This window comes from Neltuma alba, unplaced genomic scaffold (genome assembly GCF_004799145.2).
Source record: "Neltuma alba isolate B1F8T4 unplaced genomic scaffold, ASM479914v2 tig00011642_pilon, whole genome shotgun sequence".
Taxonomy (NCBI): Eukaryota; Viridiplantae; Streptophyta; class Magnoliopsida; order Fabales; family Fabaceae; genus Neltuma; species Neltuma alba.
Window position 1 is genome coordinate 317413 of NW_021636290.1, and position 26784 is coordinate 344196.

At 36.2% G+C, this 26784-nt stretch overlaps 3 protein-coding genes and 1 long non-coding RNA gene across 5 annotated transcripts; all 4 read right to left on the reverse strand.

The window, feature by feature from the left end:
• Positions 1-587: 587 nt before the first annotated feature.
• On the reverse strand, positions 588-1302 carry LOC114716056 (uncharacterized). Its single transcript, XR_003737584.1, has 3 exons — positions 1085-1302; positions 745-812; positions 588-659 (listed from the first exon to the last, which is right to left on the reverse strand). It is a non-coding gene; the product is annotated as an uncharacterized LOC114716056 (long non-coding RNA).
• A 4137-nt stretch (positions 1303-5439) lies between these two features.
• On the reverse strand, positions 5440-16160 carry LOC114716078 (AP-2 complex subunit alpha-1). Its single transcript, XM_028901017.1, has 27 exons — positions 15781-16160; positions 14018-14149; positions 13724-13849; positions 13188-13250; positions 13016-13113; positions 12713-12920; positions 12213-12284; positions 12045-12137; positions 11811-11912; positions 11542-11639; positions 11159-11240; positions 10924-11012; positions 10368-10473; positions 10221-10286; positions 9527-9633; positions 9334-9438; positions 9121-9241; positions 8835-9023; positions 8459-8686; positions 8076-8156; positions 7732-7896; positions 7561-7647; positions 7080-7205; positions 6836-6916; positions 6666-6737; positions 6194-6273; positions 5440-6110 (listed from the first exon to the last, which is right to left on the reverse strand). Exons 1-27 carry the CDS (start codon positions 15910-15912, stop codon positions 5957-5959), a joined length of 3063 nt encoding a protein of 1020 aa, XP_028756850.1. The 5' UTR covers positions 15913-16160; the 3' UTR covers positions 5440-5956.
• Positions 16161-17527: 1367 nt separating this feature from the next.
• On the reverse strand, positions 17528-20768 carry LOC114716103 (protein RETICULATA-RELATED 1, chloroplastic). The gene is made up of 7 exons (XM_028901041.1): positions 20075-20768; positions 19808-19906; positions 19474-19694; positions 18986-19055; positions 18663-18742; positions 18211-18275; positions 17528-18048 (listed from the first exon to the last, which is right to left on the reverse strand). The coding sequence occupies exons 1-7, from the start codon at positions 20603-20605 to the stop codon at positions 17855-17857; spliced, it is 1260 nt and encodes a 419-aa protein (XP_028756874.1). The 5' UTR covers positions 20606-20768; the 3' UTR covers positions 17528-17854.
• A 1314-nt stretch (positions 20769-22082) lies between these two features.
• LOC114716090 (BTB/POZ domain-containing protein At3g44820) lies at positions 22083-26784 on the reverse strand. 2 transcript variants are annotated; one of them, XM_028901027.1, is made up of 4 exons: positions 25990-26784; positions 25660-25729; positions 23338-24579; positions 22083-23248 (listed from the first exon to the last, which is right to left on the reverse strand). In XM_028901027.1, exons 1-4 carry the CDS (start codon positions 26037-26039, stop codon positions 22466-22468), a joined length of 2145 nt encoding a protein of 714 aa, XP_028756860.1. In that variant the 5' UTR covers positions 26040-26784; the 3' UTR covers positions 22083-22465. The 2 variants fall into 2 exon arrangements, with proteins under 2 accessions (XP_028756860.1, XP_028756861.1); XM_028901028.1 differs by having other exon boundaries at positions 22084-23248; positions 23338-24546; positions 25990-26782.

Below are 26784 nucleotides of genomic sequence, written 5' to 3' on the forward strand. Positions count from 1 at the left end.
GGATTTTCGGGTCTTAACATTAGTCACAAGATTAACGTTACTATTAATCCAGAATCACCTGGCAACTTAGTCAAGAGAACTAACTTTAATAATATTCGTAGCCAAAGATGCTCAGGAGTGCTACAGTAACAACTATAACCCTACGATAATCTCAGATGGATGCTTCAAAAAAAGGTTCTTACTTGAATAGGCGCAGCAGCTATTAGTGAGCCCTCAACCCCACCTCCAAAGACCCTGCCATCAGGTTTAGCCAGAGAAACAGTGAACATGCCACTTCTGCGACGAGCAGCCACGGTATATGATCCAGTTAATGATAAAATCTCGAAGCGGCCCTGCATGGACCAAAATAAAAGAGACAGCCAAAAGCTTATACAGTGAAAACAAATGACATGTGCACATGCCTTGAAATGTAGATTACAAAGTGAAATTACATGAAGAAAAAGGAATTGGTGAGAAGAATCAAGCGATGAATTAGGAGCCTTTTGTTATTGTCTATGGTTAAGTAACAGAAGAGAGGGTATAAGATGATATGGGACCTCAATTATCTTGACAGTACCAGACTGGCGAATGATGACACTGGAAACTACACCGGTAGCAGAAAGGACGCAAACAGCTCGAGGACCTTTCTGAGAAAATGATAATATTGTGTTCACGACATCCTGCGAATAAATAACCAAAACAACAATTGGTCCTTGATTAGGAGGTCATTTTAAGCCCCATATTCAGATGCCAGTGTCACTATACCTCGCCGGTATTCACAGTAACGACATGAGGAGTGAAGCCTCCCCCAGCAGTGTCTGCAACAACTCCACCTTCACCAAAACATGTTTCAGACATGAGAAACTCATAAAATTGCCTAGCCCGCTATATATGTTCTGAGGGTGCTTCAATTAGCCGTTTATCTAGTCAGAGAGGAAGCTAGCATTTGAGTTGATTGCTTTTATTTAAGAAGCACCGGAACATAAAATGTACTACTGGAGTTGAGATATTTTACACGAATATTAAATGCTACAGCATTACTTTAAAATAGGACCGTAAAACGACTGGTTATTTGTTATTGAATATTTGATTTGAAGAAACTCACCAATGGATGCCAAAAGTTGCAGTTTTCCTGAACCACGAGGCCTTCCTCTTCGCTTCACAGAGCTCCCGAATGAGTAGTTGGAAAATCGTGACGGCGCCGAGGCCGGAGAAAACGGGTTCCCGTTTATGCCGTACTTCCGAGGCCTCCCTCTTCGCTTCTTTACCTTTATTTCCGAACCCGCAGCCTCGTTCCTTCCTCCTCCGATAGTGGGGCTAGAGTTCAGGGCTGGCTCAACTCCGACCGCCCCCACTACATTCGGCACGTCGTCAGTGCCCTTGGCCACCGGGCTCCCTGGTGTTTCGGTCGGAGAGTTTCTGTCCTCCATTAAAAACACCACTTGAAGATTTTCCGAGAAAGGTCTCAGCTATTATAACAAGAAAGAGACTTGAGGAAGAAAGTGACGATGGAGGTGTTCAAAGACGCAATACTGTGCAAAAGGCGCCAGAGGAAATGGAAATTTTGTCTTTTACTCTCTTTTCAGCTGAAACGGTCCTTTCACTCTTCACATACGCATTTGGGACTTTCAAAGCACAAATGGTGAAGAAAACTGAAATGTGTATAATTATTTATTACTGTATTTTTATGCCAATTATACCCCTCTTTATTGCTAAGTTATGATAAAAAAGGACAAAATATATAGTTACCGATTTTTTTTATTTTTTATTTTTTTTGAAATGGATCTAATCTGAGTATATTTTTGTCTAATTTTGGTGAAAGAGAAACTCTCAAATTCAGGAAAAATATTTTTCCAACCAAAATTTAATTGCTATAATTAAAAACCAAGGTTTATAATATGTCAGGATTTTTTTTTGAAAAAATTAGGATTCGGTGGATAAGAAGGGAGTGATACTGGGTATCTATGTCTGGGCATTGAATTTGGCAGTGCATTTTGGAGGCAGAATGATTCTTCCTAGCTTCTATGTTATTCCCAAAAAAAAAAAAACCACCTCAATAATTTATGCAACCATGCAAAATTAAAAAAAAAAAAATTAAGTGTACACATTAGAAGGCCGCTAAGCTATCGTGACTTTAAAGTTTGTTCTCGATTAATTATGAGTGAATAATTTGTGTGCGAGTATATGCATATAAAGGCTTTTTGAGCTGTAATACTCCTCCGATCCTTAATATAAGATCTATTTAATTAATTTGATTAGATTAAAAAAGTTATGTAAATTAGTTAATTATAAAAAATATGACACGTTTTTCTAAAATACCATAATATCTTTTTTAATACCCCTCTTTCTCTTTTACTTGATTATGGTTGAGGGAGTATCCATAGAGATAATTTAGATAAAAGTGATAAATATGAGAAATGAGTCTCATACTTAGGACCAAAACTAACTCAACAATTGGATTCTATATTAAGGATCGGAGGAGTACTATTTGTTTTTGTTTGTAATCTGTCTTCTTCTTTTTTTTAAAAAAAAAAAAGAAGTAGTGAATGAAGCGATCACACACTCACTCACATATATATTGCCAGAATGAAATGACCATATAAAAGACATAATATAAGCTTAAAACTTTGAATACAACTTTTATTTTTTTGGAAATTAGCTTCGCTTATTTTTTTTAACGTGGGAAATTGGCCTCACTAGCATTTTGGTTTTATGCTAATATAGTAATTTATTTAAATGGCTTGGCAGTCAACCTCTTATTTAAGACCACGAATAAATCATAATAACAGTGTCTTGAAATAGAATAAATTACTACTTCCAGTCTTAATTATAAGAGCTAGTTAACTAATTTGAGAAGATTAAGAAAAGAAGTTAAGTTAGTTATTTATAATATATAGGTGTTGTCTTTTTTAAAATATCCTTGTTAATCAAGTATATTGGTTGGAACTATTATTATTAGAAGGACTACCTTGAAAAAAAATACATAAATACGAGAGACAAAGTGGATTAGGGTCTTATATCTATGATTAAAATAAAAGTCAAATAAAGTTCTATATTAAGGACTGGATATAGTATTTAGTAAAAAAAAAAGAATAATTATATTTATTTTGTTGGTTATTTTTTATTTTGATTTTATGTTAAAATTCTAATACTTATACTATTTACCAAAAACATCAAAAATATTTAAAAAGGTCTTTCATTGTTTATAAATATTTAGTTTGTAAATATACGTTATATCATATTTACAAGTTTTCACAAAAAATAGAGAATAACAAAGTAGAAACTCTAAAATATTCGATAAAATAAATCAACATTCTTAGAATATTTTGATTATATTCTAAATTTTAAGTATATATGTCTGTATTAAATCCATTTCCATGAAGAAAGAAACGCCACTCATTTAAGTATCCCTAAAAAATCTATTAATTTAATATGAGAATGAGTTTGATTTTAAAGAATAAAATATATATTTTTGTAATATCTATCATGTTTTCATTATTTAATACTTTTTACATTTATTATGATTTATTACTATTTAAAAATATTTTTTATTTTATGGCAAATTAATTTTAATCTTATAACGAACAATTGATAATCATTACGAAGATTGTATATCAATAAGTTTGATGAATTTCTTTTTATGAATTTAATTAATATTTAGATATGTTTTATATAATAAATATAGCTGGTTAATCCTGGAATATCGGTTTTTTAAATGTGGTGAAATTATTTTCTCATTATGGAAGAAATATTATCTGCAGATCCCGTAGCACAAAATAGAAATAGAGTATATTTAAATCAATAAACAAAATTCAGGGAAAAAACGTGTGCGCCATTTTTTTTTTTTTTTTTGACAGTTGAAGAGCCAAGGCGCCCTTCGCTGTCGCCTTTCTTAACGTTTATGCTTGCGGATCTTTCCAACTTTACTCACTTGCATTTTACATTTATGCTCCTCCTCCTCGTCCTAATGAGTAGGATATGATAATATTGTTATTTTCTTTGTTAAGAAAATTTCGTATCTTTTTTGCCAGGAAAACGTATTCTGTTTATAAATATTTATGAGTGGTTTCATTTGTTTGTTCATGTATTATATTATTATTTTATACTTAATTATATAAACAAGTAACAATTATTAATTACTCGGTAATTACTTTAGCCAGTATCCATAAAATTAATTCATTCCAATAACTAGACTGGTGAAGTTCATGTTCTGCAACAAACAACAAAAGATGAGCTGTAAAATCATGTTAAAATTTAATTTTGACATCAGCTTATTTCTTTCAAATTCAAAATTTAAAATATTGGATGATGGTAGTTCTCCCTCAACTCCAATCCCTAAAATTTATGCTCTGTTTGGATGGAAAGAAAAGTTGTGAGGAAAGAAAATGGAAGGAGAGAAAATGAAAAGAAGAAAAAAAACCAAAGAAAAAAAAATATTATTATCTATCTTGTTTTGATAAATGAGAGAAAATATAGAGGAAAGAAAATAAGCAGATATATGAATAACTAAAATACCCTTATCTATATGCCAAAATATATTATGTTTAAAACCAAATTAAATATCACAATAAAAATTATATAAACATTAATATTATCAAATAATTTAAATAAAATTAATTAATAAAAATATATCATCATATTATTATATTTAAAAATCAAATCGTTTAGTAAAAAAGTTATTTTTAATAAAAAAAAGTGGATACTTTTTTAAATTAAATATAATAAAAGAAAATCAATAAAATTATTATTTAAAATTATGTTAAATAATAAAAATATATTACAAAATTTGGCTACAGTAAGATAATTTTGCTAAATAATAAAATAACAATAAATAAAATTAAAAAATTGCATTAAAAGCAAAAAATGTGTTTATATACCCAGTATGAGAGAGGATATATGAGGAATGTAAGTTTTCTTCTTGTTTTTTCTCCATATGTGGAGAGAAAAGTTGAAGAGAAAATAACACGAGCCCCGCACCTTATTTTCTCTCCTATTTTTCTTTTCTCCTGCTTTTCTCTTCTCATACAAACAATAGAAAACTTATTTCTCTCCTCATTTTCTTTTCTCTCTCATTTTCTCTCCATCCAAATAAAGGGTTATATAATCCCAGCAGCTTGTGAGCAATCTGCAAGGACGAGGGCAACTAGGTAATGTCATTCCCCATTGATGATAGCATTAAGAACTCTGCATCTAAATTACCATCTTTCTATATTCACTCTTCTCATCTGATGATTATTACTCATGTTATGCAGTTCTTATGCATGCCAGTGAACCAAAATAGCAAGGCCATGGAGGAACAATTAACAATAGCACAAAGACAGGCCGCCATAGTTACTATTGTCCGGAGGTTCAATCGAACCGAGTTTGGATGTATAATCGCAGTCCATCCGAGCTAATGGCAATTTCACCATCATCCACATCAATCTTAATCTTTTTCATATGTTCTTGAACAGCGAAGTGATAAAATCTACTTTACATCATAAAACTGTCAATCAATTCATCATAAGATTGACTTCCCAACTTGACACTGAAAACCCAGAGCATCAAAATGCAAGAATATGTACTCTCCCCATGATATTATTGCGACTATAATTATAAAATGACAAATCCAAAATGTTACAACTGGTTTTGTCCAAGGCAATATATATCTTACATGCTAATGAGCATAAACACGCCAATAAAACTGGGAAGGGAATAAAAAAATTGAACTCGAAACCCTCACCCAAATGACACATCATCGCTAAATCGACAATAACTTTGTGCATAAAGAATCTCCAAAAAAAGGCCGACCAACCCATAAATCCCCATCCAAACACTCAGCCGGTAACAAACTAGTTCGCTCTCAACCCCACCAGCCCTAACATTACGGTTTCGTTTATCAACTCATTTATCTTGAAGGAATAACGGGTGGCGCTGGCTGTGTAAATCAAGTTTACAAGTGCAATGACCATACTCATGAATCTATCAGCTTCATATGTCATAGAAGAGCAGCCAGTATCGCTCCAGGGTCGTTTGGTGCTGCAGGCACGCTTGCAGGTTGAGCCACTTGAGGCATTTGAGGTGCTTGTGTTGGTGGCGCACGGGTTGCTGGGGGCAAACTGACCAACAGTTCCTTGATGAACTCCTTCAACCTGCAAACCAAATATGTAAGAATTACCTGGAAGATCCATGAAATAATTAATATCACTCCAAAGCATAATTTTCGATCACATACTCAAACGTTAGCGTAGGATCCCCTGAAGCAACTGTCATCCGTAGCTGGGTTCTGTCTGCTGGATCCGTTTCAATTCGCATCTGAGTATCATTTATTTAAATAAAAAGTTACAATCATGTACCGCGAGTTACTTCATAGATTATGCACCATTTCCATAATTTAGAGCCGCAGCTTCGTAATTTAAACTTAATTACAACAGCTCATAGTTGACACACAACAATAAAACAGTGGCTATTTCAAAGTTCCCAAAGCTTGAACAGGAGAAAAGTGAGTATTTTCCCGAACTTCTGTATGCCCAGAGAGGTACTAAGTGAATTTCAAAACCAAAGACCAAGCTAGAGAAAATGATCACTTATGATCTTGTCACAAGTGAAGAACATTTTCATGCTCTCACCTTAATGATAGTTAAGACACTGTGGTTATAATATTCACTGTACTGTGATGCATGATGTGTTTTAACATGTATACTTACTAAACAGAGCATTGCCCGTGTACTTTCTGAATAGAATGTTGTACTTGCAACAAGATTGTTCGGATTGGGATCCTGGAGCACAGAGGTAGCCGGAAAAATATTATTAATATATCATTAAAGGATTAGCTGTGAAAATAAAGAAAGAAAGAAAAGAGAAGCAATGAACATACAAGCCCCGGGCAAATTGTCAAACGATAACTATTGAATAAATTCGCCATTTCAAGCAGTGGAAGTGGTTTAACACCTCTAACCTGCAAAATCAACGAAATAAGCCTCCAATGGCATGACCAGAGTAAAAAGCCAGTCATCAATGATAGATGCCCGCCAATATTGAATTAAACCCCATCAAAATTACTGTAGCCAAATTGGCAGTACCAATACTTCAAAGTTAGGCATAGATAATGCAATATATACCACTTCTTGAAGCTTCAAAGGTGGCCCAGAGAGTGATCTCCATTGAGGGAAAAACTCTTCAGCAGATACAGACAGAGGCTGGAGAAACTTATTTAGGACAGCTGGAAGGCGAAGTTTGACATTGACCTACACAAGCTCACAGACAAAATGTCACACACTAAACTAGATTGCATAAATTTAGAAAAATAAAGGCAGCCACACCATCAACTACTTTCAACAACTTAGTTTGGATGATATCAGATTATTCAATTCAGGTGATATTTTTATTCAAAATATGATCCATGATGGACTAAATGAGAGACATATTCAAGATAAATTGTTTGCACAAGTAATATAAACAATGAAATAGTTGAATTCCTCTTTTCTTTTCCCTCTCACTAGACTTGACAGCAAATGGACCATGTCAGTTGAGACCAGTAGAGGGGAAGATATCAGTAGTTTATCGCATGAGGAACTTAAAAATATGTTTATGCTTAAGTACCATATCGCTACCAAACTTGTAGGAGAAGTCAAGAACAGCCACATCCCTGCTCGGGTGAAGATTAATGACCTCAAGTGGGCATTGAACCTATGGCATTAAAAGAGAGGTGGAAAAAAAATTATAAACAAGACTAATGAAATGAGAAAGCTATAGATAATGGTAATACTTCACCTGTGCTCTGGGAGGTATAGTTTCTGGCACTAGTGAGAGCTCCATCTTCAAATGGGATGGAGGCAATATTGTAGCTTGAACAGATATAAGAGGAGAAGTATTCTTATTCCCTAAGAAAAGAACAAGGCGCCCATGATGTGCTCTCCATTCTGCTTTAATTCCAATCTGTGTAAATGCATATAAAAGACGTCAAGAACTCTACGAAAATCAGCCAAAATGTGAAGCTAGAACCTATCTCTGAATACCAGAGCTCTTAGTAAATAAATTGTGAGTGTATAATTGTATATGATTGAAGTTCAAATAAAAATTACCACAAAACACTGAAGGAAAACTAAGAAAGAAACCTGAATATAAGGATCCTCATAAAGAACACCACTATCCTTCAAGCACAAAGCATGAAATCTTTCTCCAATATTTCCAATTGGCTGCACAAATGAAGGGAGCAATATGTTATCTTTCCATGCATAGAAGTTATGATCAGTAACCATATCTTTCTGATGTTCATGGAGAATGGAGTCTAGCAGAAAAGAGGTGCTACAGTCTATAATAAAGCTTAATTTGGATCATCCTGATACCTCATTATTTGTTTTAAAAGAAGCAGTATGGAAATATATGACTTGAACGAAAGTAGTCCCCAAAACAAGAACTTCTGCAATAACATTACCTTGTTGCATCGAATGAAACAGAAAGACTTCAGATATTTTCGTACTATAAGCAAAGAAAGTACCTGCACAGAGTTTGCCTGCTCTCCTGCTGGTACTATGGCTGTGGCTTCAACTGCAGTAACTTCCAATCCTGAATTTGTGCTTGGCTGAGACGGGACACTGCTACTGGGAGGACCTTCAATAGCTAATGGACCCAAGATATCACTAAGGAGATCTGCAGGAGGTTGAGAATCTACTTTACTTGACGTCCCATTTTCCAAGGGTAATTGTTGATCAGCTGAATCATGGTCCTGTTTAAAAAGGTCAGTACCATTTTAAAAAGCAATAGGCACAAATATCTTCAATGTTCAAAAGATGATACACTCAATCATTCTCATGATAATAAAAATGATACAGTAAAAATTTACACAAAAGGCGATGGTGGAGGGAGGTACAAACCACATTACTGCTCATGCTGGGCATCTTCACAAGACCAAGTTGGTTTACAGGCAGAGTTCCATTTGCAGTATGTTGGTCGGTTACAACCAACGCATTTGATGTTTGAGCTTGCTGCTGGGCTCGCAACTTTATGGCACTTTGTTCCGCAGTATCAAGTTCAGTATCTTCAGCTTTTTTTATCAATGCAGACTGAATTTGAAGAGTAATGTTCCATGAATATTACCATCGATGGTTGATCAAGCATAATCACAACCAAACTACCTCTGAATTAAAATTTCCAAAATACCTGTCGTTCAGGGAATTTAGGCATCTCAGCTAATATGTCCATCAGAGATTCACCTTTACTGCTCAATGTAAGATATTCAACAGCTCTTTGCTGTATCTCAACATCAATGCAACTCCCGTATCTAAAAACATCAGTAGATGAGTTGGAAGAATCAGTGACGTCATTACACTGAAGGTCAATTCATTAAAAATTAATTGCAAATACAGGCCTCACTTGTTAAATATTGCCCATATCTGATTCTGAAGTTCAGGGTCTGGTGGTTGAGCGTGCATAAGAATTTTAGCATATGTTGAAAGAAGAATAGGAATAGATGAAGTCCTGAAAATAAAGCATGTCTCTTTAGAGATCAAAGCTAAATGCAACAAAGCTCTACATGAATTGTGAGGTATTCATGAAATCTACTAACGATATAGAAGGAAGCTTCTCATGTATTATGCCAAATAATTCCTTCGGACTACACCCAGGCCTTCTAGCTAGAAGGTGTCCAAATTCTCCAAGGATGTACGCGCTGACCTGTTTCAGTGTGTGAAAATGAGAAACATTTAATAACTATTGTTTTACAAAAATATGAACATTTAATTACTGTTATTTTACAAAAATATGACCTCTTGCTGTGTCAGGCATGTTATTAAATGACAGAGGAAAAAAAAAAAAGAGATGAGACACGTATTCACAGAGGAAAAAAAAAACTAATCACATGCAACTGATTACAAAAGTCCAACCTCAATTTTCCCTAAGACAAAAAATCTATCTTTTTAGTCCTCCACTCTCCAGCACTAAACTCCTGTTTTAAGCAGTCTTAGTCCCAGAAATTTTTTAAAATTAATTACAAAGCAAATTATTCAAAAGGAGATCTGGATAGACATGCTATACTCCCAATAAAATGTCATAGCACGTACACTTAAATGAAATTTCAATAGCTGCAAGGCAACAAAAAGAAAACTGTTTTCTCATATTGTGCCATCCTTGTGAAACCATCAGTGTAAATATGCTCTAATAAATATAGAAGCTTCCAATGCTAGAGTTTAGAAACCATAATAATGAGTGTTTGCAGACATATCGCATATAGGCAGCCTTTCATGGAAGGGGAGTCAACAAACCTTAACCATTGTTTCATGTATGGCTGGTTTGTCAAGATACTCTCGAGCTTTTACTGCAGCATAAGGCTAATCAAACACATAAAAGTCCCAGTGAATGATATGTCAACTAGGAAACAGAAATATAAGAGCAACAAACCGCAAGATCACCTGTAGGTCTTCGTTGTTTGTGACAAATTGCACCACACGAAACCAGATGTCATCGCTAACAAAATCTCCAGCTTTGTCAATTAATTGAAGAATGACGTCAACATACCTTTACAAAAGAGATGGAATGACATCAATATCCACGACTCCGAATGACTCCACTTTAGCTTTTACTAATACATCAATACCAGTCCATGCACAAATTTTGCATAGACAAAATTTTCCACCCCCTCCTAGTTTTAGAAAATGTTAAACACCAACATCTTCAAGTTCAGATATTGAAAAAGGACATAAATTGGTTCTGGTGATCTCTAAATTGGCCTTTTTTTTTTTTTTTACATAATTTGAAAAGAATCCTGATTTTTGCATTTGACGGGCTACCAGAAGCTATTGAATGTTATTCCGAGATAATTGTTTTATTTAGAGAGGAAGTCTTAGCATCCTCCCAAACAAAACAATTTTTTTTTTTTTTTTTAAAAAAAGAGCAAACTAGTTACAAAGAAAGATGAAACAACAAATCAAAACAAAACATAAAGTCCCACTCGAAATATTTCATTACCAGGAAAGATCTGGAGCAAACTTCTCAGCAAGAATGGCAGCTTTAAGTGACAATTCTTCTCTCATTGCAAATTCAGCAGTGCTGAGATACTACATCATGGTTGAAAATTTAAAATCAATCATTTTGTGTACATGTAATCAACTGGTTCATCATCTCCTCTCTCTCTTACTATGATGGGTGGAGGGATTACAAGATTCCCAAAATTTCATGAGCCTCACTGGATACAGATCCATACCTGCAACAGTTCTTCAACTATATCCTTTGCATTTGAAACATCACACATGCCATAAAGTAAATCAAGAGCACGTCTCCGAATACTGAGCATAAATTAGAAATAGTTCAGTTAAAAAAATTATATTTAGAAAAAGGAATTAACTCAGTAAACAGTGACAATTAATTGCAGTAACTGAAGAGATCACAGAGACTTCTGTGAGAACAACCGAATTAAATAGTGAATAGTAAGAAAATGACGTCAAAATTTCATCGCTATTGCTACAATTTCCAGTATTAAGTAAATGACCAGAAGAATCAATGAGAGCTGGAATTGTCAAGCATATTTATTGCTGGCATATGCAAAGGGCTAATTTTTTCAGAAAATTAGGAGAGAGCGCATGTAACCTGATATCGGGATCTTTCAAAGAAGTAATAATCTGAGCTTGATGCCTTTTTATGATATCTTGCACATCTGTAACCATCAACATTCTTGTCATATTCTCCTGCACCAGAATATCATGTGTTTATGAATTATGATATTCCATTCTGGCAGCCAATTTTGTTTTCTAAACTATGACCAATTGACCATATACCCACCTCCAAAAATAAACAAAGGAAAGTTTTCAAGAAGGACAGGGAAATGAGTATAAAGCAATAGTGTCACCACAACTTACCAAGCCAAGATATCTAATGTTTGGTTCCCGGACAGCAATAAATTTTCCAAGAAGAGCCACACATTGAGACATCATCTCTTTTTCAGCATCAAGATGCATCACCTGAGGCATCAGTGTAATATACAATAATCTTCCATGTTAAGTAGCAGTAAATGCAAGTGCTTGTATTTGGCATCAAGATAGATAAACTTGTATATGGCATTTTCAAAATAGAGTAACACATTTCCAACATACCAGAGCAAGTGCTTCAAAAAGAACAGCATGGGATGCATTGTTTTTGTTCACATTTTTCACAACATCTGTGCCCATCAGTATCCTTTGTAATACCTGAAACAATTGATTCAAGGCTCGGTAAAATTCACAAATTAAAAAATTTGAATATATTATTGAGATATGACATACCTCAAACAAAGATCTCCTTGTATTTGGATCTTCAATGGTAGGAAAATACTGAAGTGCTCTCATTGTTTTTACCTATATGAAGAAAATGTATAAGCACTCAGGTGGACTAACTAGAGAGGATTACACTAACAAATGGCATAAATCTAATCACTCTCAATTGTAAGCTACTTCCTCATAATTTCACTATTTAGCAAAAAAAAGCCGTGTGATTTTCAGTGAACATAAATTACCAAACAAGATTTGGCCTCAGTTTATTGTATTAAGCAATCCCATGCATCAAAAGATTTTTTCCCATCATTATGCCATGCCAGTTTTTGAAAATGTAAGACATCTAAGATTACTTCCTATTTTGTCTAGATTGAACCGCCAACCATACAAAATTCAATAAGCATAATTTGTAAGGAACAACATGGGTAGAATAAGCCAACTTAACTATGCTTTTATTCTCATAAATAACAATGGAAAAAGAAAAAACTAGGAAAAGAGTAAGGTTTACAAACCTGAAGCCAGGGAGATGGGATACCATAGTAAGTGTATTCTTGTGGAACATCCTGGTTCCTAGCAAGGCGCTCTAAAACTTTGACACACTTTGGAAGACAACTCCAATATGCTTCATGGTTGTTGGATACTAATGCAACAAGAAGACTCATAGAAGATGTCAAAACTCCAAGATCTCGTTCATCCATTAGTTGTGCCATCCGATCCGCCCTTAAATATACATCAAAAGGAACTACTAAGATACATTTGAAGGTAAGTACCAATGGAGGAACATCAAGTACCAGAAAAGTGGGATTCTAATTTACCATCCATCTACATTAACAACATCTGGATTTTTCCTATACAAGCGTAGTAGACACAGAGCAGCCTTTTTCCTCACAAGTGGTCTGCAGCTGCTAGATATCTAGATCAGAGAATACTGTCAACATCAATCATCGTCAAATCCTGTTACTTGCTCAATAATGCTTTGTTTCTTACCAGCAACTTCTGTACATCAGGTGCTAAGGACTCGGCAAACTCTCTCCCACCTATATTTCCAACCTATATAATAGAAGATATAACATGGTGGCAGCAACACAAAGGTTGAGAAGGGAATAGTTATAAATGCATAGTAGACACCTTAATATGATATCAATGAAAAGAAAAGAATCAAAGAAATCTGATTTGCATAAAATATTAAAATAAGCCCTACAACTTATATATCATGTGACTGGATGGAACCTTGAAAAATAAGTGAATAAATGCAAAGTTTTGAGATCAAAAAATGCTCTGGCATGAAAAAACAAGAAAGAACAACAACATTTAGAAATACACGTCATTGCCTGTAAAATACATGCATTTCATGTCGAGGCATCTAAATGCACATTCGTCAACATGCATCAAGTTTTGTCTAGGTCTCCTCATCAATAAATTATATAAGATTCCTAGAGAAACACTGACAACATTGGTAAATGATGTAATGCAAATGAGAAAGCAGGAATTAAAAAAAGGTCAACACTTTTCCATCACCGTACCATAGTCAATGCAAGGCACTGAAAAGTTTCATTGCGACCAATAATATCATTGCGCACAGTATTTATTGCTAGCCTCAAAAAGTCATGGTTCTCGTTGAGTAAACATGATGTCACAATGTACCCAACCTGCAGGAATTACAGTGAAATTAGACTTCGATTCTTTAGCCCCATATATTTCCCCCGCTAGGAAAAGATGCAAATGAACTTAAACGAAACCTCAGAAAACTATGAACAGAATTTAGTAAGGATAGCAGCAGACCACCGTAGAAAAGTTTCATAAAAGGAAAGTATTACCTGCTTTTCTGGATATTTTGGAGCAGATATTAGAGATACGGCTTCCATATGACCAAAATCCACATCATACCCAAGCATGTATATGTATAGCATTTTCCAAACATATTTCTTTTTCTCATATGGTGTCAAACCCTAAAGAAAGAAAAAAAAGGTATAAACTAAGCATTCATCCATAGCTAAGACTTCAAGTTATTTTGTTAAACAAGCAACAATAGAAGATGGGTAACAAAGGAAAAAAAAAAAAAGGACTTGAGGTTATCTCCATCAGTCCTTTTCTACTTTATGCAAGTATATGCATTAGCCACTAATTATGAACCCTCAAATCTCTCATCTCAATTAATCATCTTCATTTATGGGAGCACATGCATGTGCCAATAGCTCATTCAGACACCTCTCTCATGTGCTTCAAAATCCATCATATGCCCCCCACGTGCACGCACACACACAAAACTATATACAAACTTAGGCCCCGTTTAAGGCAATCGTAGCATCTCAATGCCAAGTCCTAAGTATAGAATGCAGTTTTAACCTACATTTGAGTTTGCCAGTGTGCTAAACAGTAAACCTAAATGGCTACTATGGCAATAGAATTAACATCATTCTAGACTGTAACTTAAAGTAAAACACCAAACCCAAGAAAATTCTTATATATAGTCACAAAATATTCATTATTTTACTTACCGTTTCTAGTCAACTTACACAACACTGACCATATAGTCCAATGAAATCAAATTCAAAGTTCAGAAGAAACAAAATATCCTTAAAATAATTTAATTGAATTGAAGTACATTCTTTCTATCAGTCTATCCTAGCAATTGTTCTCTAATAAAGCAAAATGTATGAACCCCATTGATGGAAACTAAAACGTCAAAAGGTGATTACCAAGAGTATCATTATGGCACCACCAGCAAGAGGGACACAAGGAGTAGAAAATAGTGGAAAAGTTCAGCCAAGCAAGGGATGCAACTATAAAGCATTTACAGAAAAATAGAATTTTTGCTTAAAATGAGATGTTGCTGATCTGTCCAGTCCAAAGACTCCTTGCTAGACAGGTTTCGGGTTAGCATGACTGCCTTCAGGGCTTGATTGGGAGTTTTGAACAAAGCAGAATAGGGGAGACAACCCACTCCATTTATTCAACTAACAGATACTCCATGAGAATTTTGGGAACCACCAGACCTTTCTGGTCATAGTTATCTCAACATCGGTCATATTCAACTATTTACGACATAACCTTGAATGCATTAACTTGATCTATGTCAATTTTGACTGTTGAGCAGCATGAGACACGATAATAATGCTCTTAATCAGTCCAAGCTTTTCTAGGCTTCTGGGCCCTCGACGTGATATGCTATCACCCATAAAAGGCAATGCAAAATGAACTTGAAAGCTAAGTAAGCAGGTCACAGGAGCAGCACCAACAAGCTCCCAGTAGAGTTGAAGCCTTTGTAAATAATAAAAACAAGCAATATTTATGACAGTAGAGTTTTCAAACCTGAAATATGTCCGTCAATATAAGACATAGAGGCAAAGGAACTTTTAGCTCCAATTAGTGCCAACTACGAACGCGGAAAAAAAAATGGAAATTCGAAATTCCTTATTCTGTTACTCTTTGACCGAAATTAAAACCAAAATGAAATATCAACTCACAATTTAAGCAAACAAACTCGAATGCTTAAAGAAACTGACTTTGCAACATTACGAAGGAATGGTCGCTGGTTAAAAACAGCCCAAAAACGTGAGCACGCAGGATAAACCCTAACCTTTTCGTTTTTGAAGCGGGTTCGGACGTTTCCCAGCTCTTTGTCGACCCGGAGCCTTTCCTGCTCTTTGTTCTGACAATTGCGGATGTCACTGATAAAGACAGAGAGACCTCTCATCCCCGACAACGCCATCTCCGTTTAGATCCAGCCGGAGAGAGCAACCCTCTGCGGCTGTGAAATCTCAGATCACAGGCACAGATGGGCTAGGAAATGGATCCGAGACAATGGGCAATTGCGTGAATATTGAAGAAGATCAGCTCTATTTCAAGAACAGGAATTCACAGAGAGATTTCAGTTAGAGAGAGATGGCAGGCAATGCTTGATCTAGAGCGAGAGAGTTCAGAAGGAGGGAGAAGGTGGACTGAAGAAAATTGAAAAAGCCGTCGGACAGTGCTGGGACGACCTTTATTTACCATTACCAATTTCCATCATTCCATTTTCCACCTAATAGTGTTGAAATCATATTCTCTTCTCTCTCTCTTTAATTTCATTTAATCCCATTCCTGCTTTTTTCTGTTAAAAACTTGCGTTTTGGATTATACAGATTCTATGAATAAGGTACTATTTATAGCTTTCTTTAATTATTTTTAAATTATTTATTTCTTCCTTTTAATTATGAGCTTTTTTATTTTCTTGTGTCAACTCTAAATCTCCAAGGGTATTTATCCGGTCAACTTCAAATTAATGCCCCTTTTCCTGCCAGATTGCCATAGATTGCCATATAATTCCAGTTAATAATCTAAATAAAAGGGGGAAACAGGTTGAAACGATTAATCCTTTATTTCCATCGAACTTTAGTCTTTTCTATGCTTAAATTTTTAACCTCTGATCAATAGCAATGAAAGAAGTATGAGATTAAGAATGAATGAAGGATTTGATTTAAAAATTCTTACCTTAAATTTTAACGGTGGTTTAATTTCCTTTTAAAATATTTTTAGTTAAAATAATCTTTTGTTGATTAATTCACAGTGAGCGTCACCGTGGACTTATTTTTTTTAATGTATTATATCACATCGTTTCCTCAATTTTTGCAGAACTCGGGAATTATGATGACATCGTCTTTTTAGGCCAAGGCATTACAGTTGGAAGATTCAAACATCGACTACTATGGTGCCAATTGTCTATACACACGAGATTTGCTACATCCTTAGCAAGTTTGGCAAGTGATTAAAAGCACCACTACAATCCAAACAGAAATAGTTTGGAGTCACGTTTAAAATTATTTATAAACATATTTTATATAAATTGAAATAAATTTTTTCTCACATATTTGTTAATTTGTTTATAAATTATTCTAAACAAACTCATCCCATAATCGATAAGGTCGTTTGGTTCTGAAACTTATTTTCCCCTTTTTCCCATCTTAGGTTCTTAGTTTTACAATTGATTGCAGACATGGCGGGGCTAAAATCTAAATTGCGACATCATTCATACAGAACCCCGAAAAAACGCTCGGCACATTTCTTTTTCTTTTTTTTCCCTTCCGTCTCTATTTATATACGTATAAAGAAATTGCCTCCTTCTGCGTCCAAAAATAAAAACTGCACACTTCGGTATTACACAAAGGATCGCGTTGTCAGGAAGATCGATTCTTTTTGTGCATGATGAAGTGACCATGATATGATAAATTTTGTCAGCAGAACGTTCATTATTGGTAAAAGGATGACGGTTGTTCTGGGGAGAATTGATGGAAGCATTGACGACAGTCACCAACTAGCCCAAAGATATTGACAGGGCAAAGTCAGACGCAGATTTCAAAGAGCTTCATAAGCTTCATTTTCTGCTTTTAATATCTGATACAATTTGCTGGCTAACACGAAATGTTATTGCAGAGGGGAAAAAAAAGAATGCCACTAGAGTAGGCAAGTGTCCTACACTAACAATAATAATAATAATGACAACAATGATGACCAGTGCTCAAAGCAATGATCATTATGCAGCCTTGCTGGCAGATTTGAGGAACAATCTTTGGCTCCGGTAAAAGGAACTCAACTCAAAGGAAGCTTTAGGAAGAGGCAGAGCCCATAGATATCCTCCATTAGGCTCAAGAATTGCAGTAAATAAGCGCGTATGCTTATTGCACCCCACTCCATTTGGCCCAGTCGACGAACTGCATACCACCGTATATGTTGTTGCCAAATCGCACACATACAGTGAAAACCATGGCGACGAGTGGAAGCTTCTTTGCCAGAGGAGAAGCTTCAACAATGCCTTCCAGTCCATTCACAATTTGATATCTAGTGTTGGATGACACGGCAAGAAACACACCTGAATAACAGCAGAACCCGGTTAACAAGATTTAAGATGCCACTAACTCCTGTAACTGTAACATCCACAACCGTCACACAACTTAGAGCTCCACAATGAATTCAAATTATAACAATGCTAAAAAATGTACAAGATGCCTGAAAGAGCCACAGTAACACATACCCCATAGAGCAGCACTTTCAACAAGAGGAGGCACTGGTATGTCCTCTTCAGATTTCTTAATCCTCCTGTTTTGTAAAAACAAACGCACTTATCAAACAGGAGTAAATTTACATAATGTTGAGATTACATCTAATCTTTCATTCTTTGTTGTCAGCAGTGGGATCCAAAACAAGAACAATTACATTATAGACATCTTGCTGATAGCTATGGGCGCTGCGTCGTATTGGTTAATAATTGGAAGAAATATTTTGAAGTGGAAAAGTTAGTAAGTTACAGAGGTAGACAACGGTTCAGGAACAATTCCTACCCCGTCAAGTCCAGTTCTAAGTTTAAACTTGACAACCTTTTGTCATTCAAATCCAATAGAGTTCAAACTACAATTACCATGAAATTAGCAAATGGTTGAGTCGGTAAGACAGATAATTACAGCATTCACACAGGTAGAAATTTACCTTTTGGCATTCATTATCATATTTGCAATTCCTTGACCAATTAGGCCACACCCAAACCCAACCGATCCATACAATGCACCCTGAGCACAGAATTTAAAAGCATTCATAATTTATCTGTCTATAATATAAAGTTCATAGAAAGCCACACTATTCATAACCCACGAACAATGCAGCTCACCTTAAGGCTTAAACTTTGTGCCAAGCACAAGACCCATATTCTTGTTGAAGTATATAATACCTTATTAAAGTTCTTTTGCTTTGATCAACACTTCGCGCAAAATTAAACAGTTATTTTGTTACCCAAGCTACCAAATATAAGGTACCTTATAAAAGTATGTTGCAATGCGTTGCATCACTGAGAACTTACAGCCTGGCCTTTCAGCTTCGAAAACACTGCATGTGAGAGGTAATTGAGCATCTTAAATTCAAAAGGATCTTGACAAAAACGTAAAAGTTCGTAATTATTGTGCAGCAAACCAAGAAGCAACCAGTGCACCGATAGAGGAAAGAAATGCATCCTTAGAGGGTCCTCAGAAATATTCTTCAGTATTACTTTAACGCAAAGAGCCTCAGTTAAAGGCTCAAATTAATAACTTGCCACCGCTTCCATATACAACACTTTTACAGAACAAACGAATCACTACATTAATTAATATAAATAAGAACTGGTGATGTTATACCGGCAGGGAATCCTAAGCAGAAGCTATTTTATATGCAATACTTCTTCGAAAGGTACCAGATGTAAAATGGAAAAGGAGTAAGACTAACTAAAAGAGCTGTACGATGATTCATCATGTGTGCAAACACTAACCTGCTAGGAAGAGCAGCGCAAGCATGTTGAATGCGTCCAAGCAAACCTCTCGACATTGATGGCTGCCCAAGTCGAGCATAGGGTGCTAACATGCCAACTAAAGCAATGTCAACAACCACACCAACCAGTAGATCGGCCGCATACAACTCAAATTCTGCCCAAAAATCCTTGCCTCTTTTCTGAACCTCCGCAAATGTTGCACAACAAGAATCTATAGCAATCTGCATATGGCAAACAAGAAATAACATGCGTTGCGTGTTTAACATAAAGTATATCTTGCAGAATGCCACAACGATTTCTTCAGAGAACGTCTTCTAAGTTCTCGGAAACAAACCTCTGTTCCAACTTTAAATAGAAAAGAAGGATCAGCTAGCATTCGGTTTCGAAGCATAGAACAATGCTTCATCAAAAAACCCAGAGGCCAAACCGAACCCTGCAATTTGAACGCCAAAACGATCTTGTAAGTTGATCATGATTAATCCTCCCTCTTTGATACAAGCAAGCTGGAGCCTAATACGGAAGAAATCCACGACGGGAAGAAGCCCAAAAAGTGAACTTCAGCTTCATCAACTAGAAAGAATGAAAACAATCAAGAATTGACCTGTAAATCCAAGTAACGGAGAAGGAACATTTCCCGTATTCCTGTCGTCTTCGCTGCCTCCGTCATATCCGAAGGCAGCTTCACACCCCGAGCTTCTGCGACTTTCATAACCTCCACAAACTTCAATAGCGGACCAAACTCTTCCTCATCTTCATCTCTCCCATCGTCCCCATTACCGCCGCCGCCGCCGCCACTCCCCCCATTACCGTCACCAGCACCACCTCCATCCCCACCATCCAGATCAATTAAGGGTTCAGAGCCATTACCACGTTTGGACTCATCCAGCTCAGTGGTGGTCTTCGTCACGGCTTCTGATCCGATATATCGAATGCTTAAAACACGTCTTCTGTCAGGTGAATGAATGGAAAGAGACGAGGGCATGTGGCTCCTTTGATCCAAGTTTGTGATATTCAAACAACCACAACTTTTGATTTCAAGTGGAAGTTTGAAAGCATATTGCCCAGCGGAAGCGCATGCGTTTGAAAAGTTGTGGACGTTTGAGATATTGATGGTCGATGAACAAACCGCCATGTTTGTTACAGTGTTAATATGGCCGGAGTTCCCACGAAGGACAATGATATTGGAGTTGAGATGAGATACAGAAGTACGAAAAACGGCTGAGAGGGAGATTGAAGTGGGAACCCGGGACGGCGGGAGCCCTGTGCTTCGGGAAGCAGCTCCTGAAATAAAAATTTATATTTTTCACAGTCAAGGTACGATGTAGCTAGGTTTTTTGGGCCTTTTTGCCGCGAGCTGAACCAAAATAGATCAAGAGGGTAGAGACAAGGGAATAAATTTCGGATGCATAACGAACACAAACCAAACAACCCATAACCCTTGTTTTGAGTAAAAGGGGAAATATATTAAAACCAATATTTACAGAGGGAAAGTACAACCAGACTAGGCAGTAGTGTTTATAGAGTTAAGAACCTCTGCTGCCATAGTGGTATGATGCGCTAAACTATGAGCTATCCGAATAATACAATCCGGTGTTCTAGACTCATTGCTAAAGATGATTCATAACCCTTTTATTCCAAACAACTCATAACCTAAACAAAAGACCTTCACAAATATGAATCCTCGAATTTACTCCTTCTAATTTGAACTAAACTTTATTTATTTACGATTTATCAAGAAATCAATCAAAATCAATTTAAAACAATAAATGTGTAAGGCATGTATTTGTTTTTCCTAATATACCCTTATTAATAAAGAGAATAAGTAAAAAAATGTAATAAGTGAATTAAAGAGGAAAAAAAATATACAGGGTAAAATTGGAAAAAGCTCATTAAATACTTGGACAAAAGTGAATGTTATCTTACAAAAAAATCAACTCCTTTAAAAAAGTTTAGCTTATATTTTGAACCGGAGGGAGTAACAATTATCATTCACTTAAGTTAATCAATAAAACAAGTAATTTATTGATTAAAAAATATATACAAATATCCTAAAAAAATTTGAAAAATAAATTTTGAAATATTAAAATATTATTTGCGCATATCTCAAAATTTAAAAAATTTGTTCGAAATTTAACCTTGTCATTAAGGACAGAAACTTAGATATTACTTTTCATAAACACATAATAATTGAATGTTTCATGTAATTAAGCCCTAAAAGTCTTTTGAATTTGATCCTTTTAACCGTTTCAAGTTCTAAAGTACTCATCTTTCTTAATATAAAACTTAATTGTTGAGTTAATTTTTGTCTTAAATATAAAATCTATTTCTTGTATTTATCAATTTTTTCTAAATTACGCATATGAATATTTTCTCAACCATAATCAAGTAAAAGAGAGAGAAAGGATATTAAAGAAAATGATTATAGTATTTTAAGAAAAACATGTCATATTTCTTATAATTAACTAACTTAACTAACTTTTGTCACCGAAAAAAAAACTAACTTAACTAACTTTTTTAATCTAATCAAATTAGTTAAATAAATTTTATATTAAAAATCAGAAGAGTATTATACCACGCGCATAACATGAAAAGAAAACTATTATAATATCTTAAAATGACATATTTTTTGAAATTTTTACAACGTAACACTGAATAAGCCTCGCGGGAATCTAGAATTAGAACCTCAACTGAAAAGGGAAAACCAATATCATATTTATCCACCGACTCATATACAAGTTATTGTACAAAACATCATTCATTGCTAATCTCACGGTATATTCCTTTGCCAGCAAAAATCTTCCTGCGCCAGCTTCCCTTCTTTGGTAAATTTACATGCTTGATTCTGTGCTTCCATGGTAACAGTGCCACTCACCATCGAAAAGACGAGGACCAAAAAATCTAGAACTTCAACATTAAGAGTCAAGCCAAATGATGAATTCTGCAGGCATTCCCCGAGACTAGCCAAGAGGAAGAACGCTATCAGGAAAGTATGCTATTCTGTACTGTTGCCTCTATGAAACTTTAGACGAGGGAAAGAAATGGAAAATGTCCAAAGATGTAATATTTCTTTGAGAAAAAAAAAAGAACAATGGACTAACTGAGGAAAACATTTTCCTTCCCTTTCCCTCGTACAAATATTTTTAAAACCACACACCACTGCTGTGCATATATATAGAGGGACCCTGATTTCTATGTACCACTTAAACCAAGAGAAACTCTTTCTGTGTCTGACTTTGGACTGATGAGAATGTGATGCCTGCTCAGTGGATGCTCTTGGTGTGGATCCATTTCGGTTAAGAGATTCTGGTTGAGCGTCTGACGGTCTTGGAACAAGCTTACATCCTATTTCTCGAGCAACCAAACGAGGAGAACTGAGAGAACCATGTGATTTGGTCACACTCTTCATTTCCTGCTTTATTTTACCAAATTCTTCTTCCAGCTCACCAACTCTAGATCTCATTCTTTCCATATCAACCTTTAACCCTTGATTTTCACGCACTAGAGTCACCCATCCGTCCCTTTGTACAAGTTGGCCCGCTGTATCACCAGGGACCGTTATAGGAGCTGCAGGGGCAATTTCGGCATCCAATGCATGAAGACAGCCAGCCAATGCTGTTCTCAACTGCAGCTGCTCAAAGAACAAGACTTGAAGAACAACTCTGAGTGGTAACCTATCGTTTTGGGATGCATGGGCACAAGCGTGAATGGAGAGCTTCTGGTAGTCAATGATGTTGCAGAGTTCTTCCTTCTCTTTATCAGACAGCCAAGGATGTGCCTGCACAATATCATGAGCAATCATCAAGTCACCAAAACCATGACCATAAAGAAGCCTTGATTTAAAGAGCATCTCAAGAAAAATCAAACCTTGAAATATATATCCAGTGCCCTGTAGAGTCCATCATGCAATGATCTTGATGACTCGGGAAGGGCCTCTGCAAGAGAGCGTATCTTTCCTGGTTTCAAATTCACATCAGAAGCAACTTCAGCAATATAGTTATCCATCAGCTTTGCAACTTTACTTAATGATTCAGATGCTGATGATGCTTGAAGATCAACGGAAGACGGAGAAAAGGCAGTTATGCCGGATTCTGAATTTACAAAATGACGCACAATTCGTCCAATACAATCTGTGTCATACAATGTATCGGAGTCTGAATAAGTAGGAATGAGAAGACTATCTAGAGTTGCCAATTCCAACTGCATCCCTATTCTTCTCTCTAAAGAATCCTTGCAGGCTTGACCAACATTCAAAATCAGAGCCACACGAAGAAGTCCCAATAAGAAACGGCAAAATGAACTTCCCTTCTTTTCAGGAAGAAGTTTCTCAACGCTTTCCAACAGAACTCTCTGATCAACGGCAGCAGGTGTCAAGCTGAAGCTTGCAACTGTTCTTGTTTTACCACCTTGTCCCCCCTGCCACCGACCCAGACCTGGTAGGTACTTTCTACAGTAATACATTATGGCCCCTGCCAGGCTTTCAGGTCTTATGCCTCTTGCTTGCATTGTCTTAATAAGTCTCTCAAACAAACTCACGCTGAGATATGAGATGTCTTCAAACCACCAGTCAGAATCTGAGCACCGAATTTTTGCACCTGTATTTATGCCATTCCATAAAATACTTCCACCAGGGCTCTGTAAACTCCCATACATCATCATGGGCCATCCAAACAAACTTGGATCTGTACAAACCATCATAGATAGAGCATTTAAGCATTTTTCAACTAAATGGAGATTTTCAGCCCTTGGTAGAACAGGCTCAGAACTTTGAAGAGCCAAAATACAATCTTTCCAGTTGTGTAATACATTTTTATGGAAAAAACTCTCTGATTTTGAGACCAAGTTTCCTTCTCCGTATTCATCTGTCATTTGAAGGTAGTCTGCAGCACAGTGGACCACCAATACATTTCTGGCTGTCAGTTCTATTCGAATTCCATAACAGAATTTTACCACAATTAAGAAAATGTCAGAGCCACCAGGAAATTGTTCCAGCACCATATTCATTGTCTTCTGATTGGTATTCTTTGACTCTTCATATGCCTGAGCAACCTTTCCACATTTTGATACAAGAGGGAACTGCAATACCATGGACATAGAATGTCTTGAACTCTGGTATAATAGAACAACTTGTAATTTTTTATAGTCAAGGCATGACTACCATAAGACTAAGATTTGTGAGTGGATATGCACTCCAAGTCTACAGTGCATTGATGCATAAAGTCAACAAACATTTCTACCTGGAAACTATGCCAGATATATCATAAAGTTGTACCTTTTGGTTCTGATGGGAGAGACGATTTAATTAACTTCAACTAATTAAGCAGAAATAGGAATTTCATAATATATCATTTCCTCAACTGAGGGCAGCGCAAATCATGTAGCAGCTATTAACTTTCGAAACAGTGTATCAAGTTTTTTTTTTATTTGGGTCAACGTATCAAGTAAATTAATCATTTTTAAAGTTATTATCTCTTAGTTAACAAAGTCACAAGTTCAGCAGAACTTGTTGCTTCATCGCTAATTGGAACTTTAACATCTATCTTTGTATTAGTATTCATAAATTTGCATGAAGGAAGGTATACTGCTCACTAGATCCAATAGTATTCAAGTGAACTTGAGTAGCACCTTAAACGTCAAACAAGCCGAAAAAGAAAAATCCATCATTATGGTAGATTTCTCACTTCCTCTTCTCAACCTAAGCCAGCCTGCAGGCATTTTAATAGTAAAGGGCCGCCTTCCAGAACCATAAAACTTGGTTTTAGCATGGTACGAAGAAGGCATTGCCACAGATAAACCAGGGGTATTGGACTAAGTCAGGGAAATACACAGTTAATCTTGCGAAATGTGTGATCTCAGCAACTGGCAGTATTCCTAGTATTAGTCTTATCCAAACCCCTTTTGTTAAACATGGACCCTTAATCCTATTTGAAAGCAAATATAGAAAATCAGCTACAACAGTATAAGCCGAGCCCCAAAACAAAAACGTTAAACCAGAACCCATTGACGGTGTTAGACCAAACTTCGAAGAGAACCACGGAGAACAAGAGAAATTGGGAGGAATATCTAACACCACAAATGCCTCTGGCCAATATGATAAGATGAAGGCATTTCTGGGCAGAGACAAGGGACCAATAAATAAAGAACAATTATTGATAAAGGATGGCAGAAATTCGCTCAAGGAAGGAGTACCTTATGAAGATGGAAAGTAGCTTCCCTGACTGAAACCGTGATATCGCTAGGCAGTCCGGCATTGCAGAACCTACCAAAACCACGAAAATCATTACAAATACATCACTAAACCTTACCCGAGAGGGGGGATGAACAGAATAAGTTATCATCCTGCTAGTCCCACGTAGTAACCAGCTCCAACAAAGCCAAAATGTAATTCAGGCCCTGATTCGGATTTCAAAGGATCATGCACCCCGAGCACCGAAAGGCAGTGAATTTCGGGACTCCATAACACAACTCGAGCTTAAAAAGGACCAAATAAAAGAAAAGAGCTATCGGGAGTGGGAGTACCAGTCATTGCCTTCGCGACGAAACCCAGAAACCTTCCCAGATGGAGCCATGATTGAGGGAAGGAAAGACTCTCGTTTTCCGCTCAGTTACTATACCAACCCAACAACATTTTGTAGGGGGAGACCTGAAATTGCTGCCTTTTCAATTCGAGGGAATAGAAAAGATAAAGGGAAAAGGATAAAGAATTGAATTATGCGAAGGCACGGAAGGAACAGAACAAGAATGGAAGTCCCACTGAGTCAAATAAGGTCGTGCAGGAACAGTGGGTCTTTACAGCTAATCAGGAACCCCCTTATTAATTAAAAGACGAACTGAATGGCCCAGTAAAACTTCCACCTTCAATCCCAAATTCCAAACAAAGTCCCCCACCAAAATAGAGCAGAAAGAAGGGGGGGAAATGCAAAATTGAATAAAATTAGCCTGCTAAACAGAAAATGAAGCGCAGATCGCGATACAGGAGACGGTCGAATGAAGGAAAGGTCATGTATATGATACGTGAAGAGAAACAAAAGCATAGTAGAAAGAGCCAAGGACGGACAGAGAGGAAAGAGCGTCCAGAGAACCGTCAGGAGCTTTAGCCGGCTTATAGAAGAACACTGCCAATGACAGGAAACAGTGTGTGGAAATCATTTTTGTCCCCTCGTCGTCATAACGCTTTCCCTCGGTTTTTTCCTTTTTCCTTACTTTGTATTTTTCAAAAAATATTACTATAACATTCCTTTGGATTGTGTGTGGAACATCCTTTGCCCGCAAGGATCGTGGTCCAGCGACAACACGCGTGTTTTCGCGTTTGAT

Coding starts and splice junctions, on each gene's coding strand:
- LOC114716078 (XM_028901017.1), bottom strand. CDS start 15,912: ATGGCGTTGTCGGGGATGAGAGGTCTCTCTGTCTTTATCAGTGACATC. Junction 13,251..13,723: donor AGTGCCTTGCATTGACTATG/GTACGGTGATGG, acceptor TCTATTATATAG/GTTGGAAATATAGGTGGGAG. Junction 7,648..7,731: donor CTATACCTCCCAGAGCACAG/GTGAAGTATTAC, acceptor TTAATGCCATAG/GTTCAATGCCCACTTGAGGT.
- LOC114716103 (XM_028901041.1), bottom strand. CDS start 20,605: ATGGCGGTTTGTTCATCGACCATCAATATCTCAAACGTCCACAACTTT. Junction 19,695..19,807: donor TATTTAAAGTTGGAACAGAG/GTTTGTTTCCGA, acceptor TGCCATATGCAG/ATTGCTATAGATTCTTGTTG. Junction 19,056..19,473: donor TGCGCTGCTCTTCCTAGCAG/GTTAGTGTTTGC, acceptor TCTCACATGCAG/TGTTTTCGAAGCTGAAAGGC.
- LOC114716090 (XM_028901027.1), bottom strand. CDS start 26,039: ATGGCTCCATCTGGGAAGGTTTCTGGGTTTCGTCGCGAAGGCAATGAC. Junction 25,730..25,989: donor CGTCGCGAAGGCAATGACTG/GTACTCCCACTC, acceptor TGGTTTTGGTAG/GTTCTGCAATGCCGGACTGC. Junction 23,249..23,337: donor CACTGGATATATATTTCAAG/GTTTGATTTTTC, acceptor GATATTGTGCAG/GCACATCCTTGGCTGTCTGA.